At 39.7% G+C, this 4439-nt stretch overlaps 2 protein-coding genes across 5 annotated transcripts in view; both read left to right on the top strand.

Moving 5' to 3' along the window:
- Positions 1–1625, top strand: part of LOC113214442 (ubiquitin carboxyl-terminal hydrolase 36-like) — a 7162-nt gene extending 5537 nt beyond the window's left edge. Inside the window, exons 2-6 of the mRNA XM_052275169.1 lie at positions 858–993; positions 1081–1148; positions 1246–1325; positions 1406–1476; positions 1556–1625. Of these exons, the coding sequence (XP_052131129.1) occupies positions 858–993; positions 1081–1148; positions 1246–1325; positions 1406–1476; positions 1556–1625 (425 nt within the window). The remainder of the gene's footprint in view (positions 1–857; positions 994–1080; positions 1149–1245; positions 1326–1405; positions 1477–1555) is intronic.
- A 716-nt stretch (positions 1626–2341) lies between these two features.
- On the top strand, positions 2342–4439 carry LOC113214441 (uncharacterized; the record flags this gene model as incomplete). Of its 4 annotated transcripts, none has more annotated exon segments than XR_003303816.2 (9): positions 2342–2476; positions 2559–2657; positions 2731–2781; positions 2892–2980; positions 3055–3127; positions 3211–3386; positions 3478–3589; positions 3661–4059; positions 4164–4439. XR_003303816.2 is itself a non-coding variant. In XM_052275170.1 (9 exon segments), coding segments are annotated over 7 exon segments (867 nt in total). In that variant the 5' UTR covers positions 2342–2476; positions 2559–2609.

Here is a 4439-nt window from a genome sequence, read left to right as displayed (position 1 = left end):
ATTTCAAGTTCTGAAGCCTTTTTCCTCTCATTGAAAGGTTACTTGTTGGAAAAGTTAGTGTGTGAAATTGTTTAATGTGTTTCATCTTTGATATCACTTGCACTAGGAATCATTTTGACAATATGACTTTGTACATGTTTAATTTAAAATAAATGTCAAATTCTAAGCATTATAGTGGCTTTGATTTAAACAGAATGAGTCAATCATGTGTTTGGTGTTAATCGACCTGGAGTTGAAACGGTGGAAATGAAATTTTGTTGGATTGAATTTGCGCATTGTTAACTGCGAAGATGTTAATTTATGTATTTTCTCGTTCTTAACTGCAAATTTTCACAGATTGGTTTAATGATGAGCCCCCACCTCCACCTCGTATGTCTTTTTATCCACCATGCAGTGAAAACAGTTGGGCGGGCAATGTAACCTCAATGTGACAAGGGCATTGTAAACTTTGGGAATTCCTGTTTTATAAGTGCCACCTTGCAGGTAATTGTAGTCTTCTTTCCAGATTCTGTGGTCCACTTTAATTTGATTATCTTTGCTTCTTTTTAAATTCTAGATCCTTTTTCACATTCCCAACGTTTTGAAGTGGCTGCAGGCCTCAGATCACCTCGACTATTGCCATGCCAATAAGTCCTGTGTGACCTGCCGCCTTTTAAAAACCTGGCGGCAGCTAAAATCTTGCAATAAAGCAACGGAATCTATTAGGCCAGCAGTCTTTATTGCAGATGTGCGGGGTGTGTAAGAAGTGCTATTGTTGACTATTATTTAAAATTTTGCCTTCCACCACCTCAGTTTTGGAGTGTCTATCTTGTATTTTCTATGTTGGTCGGCTTTATAATACTTCTTATCTTATTCAGAATGGTTTCGGACACATCTTACTCCTGCTGCCTGCCTGAACTCTGGACATCCTCCACAAGAAGATGCCCATGAGTTCTTGGTTTTCCTCCTTAAGCAGCTGGAAGAGGAGTTCCTCAATGACTATGGAGCGGAAGGGTAAGCTTAAGAGGTTCTATTGATGGTATTGGTGTCTTAGGAAAGTACCACAAATGTTAATTACCTATCACTGTACTTGTGTTCCAGAATTGATTACATTAGCCAGCTTACAAACCCTTTAACAAGAATCTTTGGAGGATGGGAGTTAACAGAATGTATGTAACTTTATTTTCCAAGAATAGAAAGTATGTGTTATAACATTAAACAGATATCACTTGCTGTATATTTATGTTACTTTCACTTTTATTTCAGGTACATGCTCATCTTTTAATTGTGGGTTTGTCTCCCAAACATACTCGCCATTCACAAACCTACAATTAATTATTAGGGATGTTAGTATGATATTCAAGAAGCTGTCAATGGCTATCTGGCATCGAACCTGTTAACTTTCCGTTGTGCTGTATGCCAACAGGAGAATAGTAATAATCGTAAGCAATCTAAAGTGCACAGCACACCCAACACCCTCATACTGCAATTGCAGAGGTGAGTTATGTGGAATTGTGTAACATTGAAATTAATTTGGCAGGTTCAATTCCTCAATGTACTCTATTTCTTCTTTCAGATTTCAACCTGATGGATCAAAACTTTCTTCAGAGATTGATATTAATGAAATGATTTACATTGGCAAATAGAAACTATGAATTTATTGGTGCAGTGTTGCACATTGGAACATCAAGTGATTCAGGTCATTAGAATTGCTGCAACAAAATGCCCTGACCAGCAGTTTCGCATTTTCAATGATAAAGAGGTGTGTGTTTGCAATGGAGGTTTTATTGAAATTCTGTTATGACATCTTTGATATCTTTGATAGTGATCAAACACAGGTGAAATCAGGATTAAAATGTTTTCCAAAGGGCGTGTCTTTGTCAAAAAATGCATACGTTTTAATATACTCACAGAAATCAATTGTAGTGTATGGGACACCTACCAAGAAAAGTCCCTTTGTCGTAACAGACATACCGGGAGTAAAAACATTAGAAAAGGTATATAAGTTGACATTTACCTTCCAATGTATAGTAGATGAACCTCTGTTCCTTTATTAAATTTCATGTGGTAACTGCCCTTCTCTCCCCTTATCCGATACAGGGAGCTCACTGCTGTGCTGTTGCTACTGACAACCAAAGCTCAAAAGAAATTTCTAGTCTAACTCCTAACAGAAAAAGAAAAGGGCAAGAGGTTATCTTACCCACCGCACAACAGGTGTCAACTAATCTGTCTTCACATGACCGCATTGTCTCAGAAACCCACAGGATTGAAGAGGATGATGTGAGAAGTCCTCTCATATATTAAGTTTTGTAAATTGTTGCAGTTAGCTTTGTTATTATCTGTGGATTTTTCATTGTTGCAGGGGGGTAAAAAGCCAAAGCTGGGCTCTAAAGTATCAACTAAGAAACCTTTGTCAGTGGTTCCTGGAAGCCCATGTACCAAACGTGGCTTTGTGTCTCCCTTGATTATTAAACGCAAGAAGAGAACACAGCCTAAGGTGCATATCCATTCAAGATTACTACGTCATTAATCTGGTATTATGTTAATATAATAATCTTATGATATTTTTGGCATGACAGGTTTAATCAAGTCAGTCTTCAAATGATTACAATATTATTTCTCAAACCCACATGCTTCCTACAGATGATGAGTTAGGCTGTAAACCTCTGAGTCCTCAGGTATATTTTTGTATTACTGTAACTTTCCTGTCTCTGTATAACTGGAAAAGATATCAGGCAAACTGTGTTGCAGAGAGGTTCTTTACCCACTTTCGAGGCAAGTACGCCTCCATACTTTCCAGAGGTAATAAATTTACCTCCTAGCCCCGATGAGGACCCTCAGATTACTACTTTTTCTTTTGATGGGGATGGGGGTTTCCTACCTACGTCACAAAATTCTCTATTCACATTCAGTTCGCCCCTGCTCTGCTCAACCAGATCAGCAGGAACACGCAAGTGATGAGAATAGTGAAAGTGATAATCAGGATTTCAACTGCAGAAGGGTAAATTTCAAATCTGTTTGGAATGCATCAATGAGATGAATTTTGATCCTCATGACATTATTTTAAAATTTCAGGTGGTTTCATCTCAAGTCTTCTTACACGAGTCAAGAAGAATCTGATGAAGGAATTGATGTATTGTCACCAGATGTAAGTTTGGAACAGCAGTAATGAATTGGATGTTGATTCCTTGGTTTCTTTGTTTCCTCAAATTTCAGCAAAATTAATTTCAGGTGATTGTGCCCCCTACAAAAAAATTTCAACCCATAATTCTGACTGTAGATGATGTCCCCGATGCACTCCTGCCAAGGAAGGTTGTTAGTGATAATACCATAAAAATGTTGGAAAGGTGGTTGAAGTGCCGAGGTTTGCCGTTGAAAGCAAAAGATAAGGCTGAGCTGGTGGAGAGGTAAAGTTCTCTATTCATTAGTAGTTCACATTTCTTCTCTGTCGATTATCTGTATCATACCCTTCTCTTATTTTTAATGCTTAATACATAGAGTTGGATTAAAGATAGCTGGGGGAAAAAGCCATATATTAGACCTCAAATTAGACAAGGGAAAGTGGTATGAAAAAAAGCGTGCTGCCCTAGAAGAAGCTGCGAGAACAGAGGTAAATTTTCCAGGACTTTTATTACAGTGCGCCCTTTTCTTTCCAACACTAATACTAATGGTTACTTGCAGGTAAACAGCAGCCAGTCCATCACTCCCTCCCAACAAATTGTGGAATTTCCTCGCAGAGGTTGGAAGCCATTCCCCAGCGTGGAGATTCCTTGCATGTTTAACTATGGCAATATATATTTTTATCTAGTTGAGAGTATGCCATGTTTAGACAACAAGGATGAGGAAGATGACAGTGGCTGTGAGGAGGGAGGACGCACAGAGGAAGCAGATCCATTTGAAAAGGAAAACTTTTACATAAATGAGATACAAATAATGAGGAAAGGCCTTGCGCTTCCTCAAGAGCAAGAATGTTGGACACCTGGAGGACACAAGAGATGAAAAGTGCTACTATGTAAGAGGTCAAGTCTTAGCATCCTTCAAATTGGAGGTTCATGAAGTTCATGTGGCTATCTCATCGAGGTTAGGGAATGTGCAGCTTTGCCAGTGTGATTGTCTTGTACATGATTGTAAACTCAGCTGCAACACATACCATGATTTCTATTGGAATTGTTTCTTTTCCACAGAGTGCGAGCTGTGCAGACTCCAGAGGAACTCAGAGATGTTCACAACCCCAGCTAACTCCCGTGCTGTGGGCCAGCAGCTTAGCGCTCCTGACGTCACGAGGCGGCGGTCCGTACTGCCAACATCTGCCAAGCAAAATGCCCTACAACAGGGGGATATTCCCTTCTGGAGCGTGCTGCTTTTCGAATGAAGCACCTAGGAGGGCTGGGTTAAGTCCCGAACCGAAGCTGTTCCGCTCGGTTCGGGGTAGTTCGGGAGTTGAGATGTTCGACCCGGGC

This window comes from Frankliniella occidentalis, unplaced genomic scaffold (assembly GCF_000697945.3).
Source record: "Frankliniella occidentalis isolate FOCC.00 unplaced genomic scaffold, Focc_3.1 Scaffold530, whole genome shotgun sequence".
Lineage (NCBI taxonomy): Eukaryota > Metazoa > Arthropoda > Insecta > Thysanoptera > Thripidae > Frankliniella > Frankliniella occidentalis.
The sequence above is the reverse complement of the archived record's forward strand: the minus strand, read 5'-3'. Positions and strand labels throughout refer to the sequence as shown.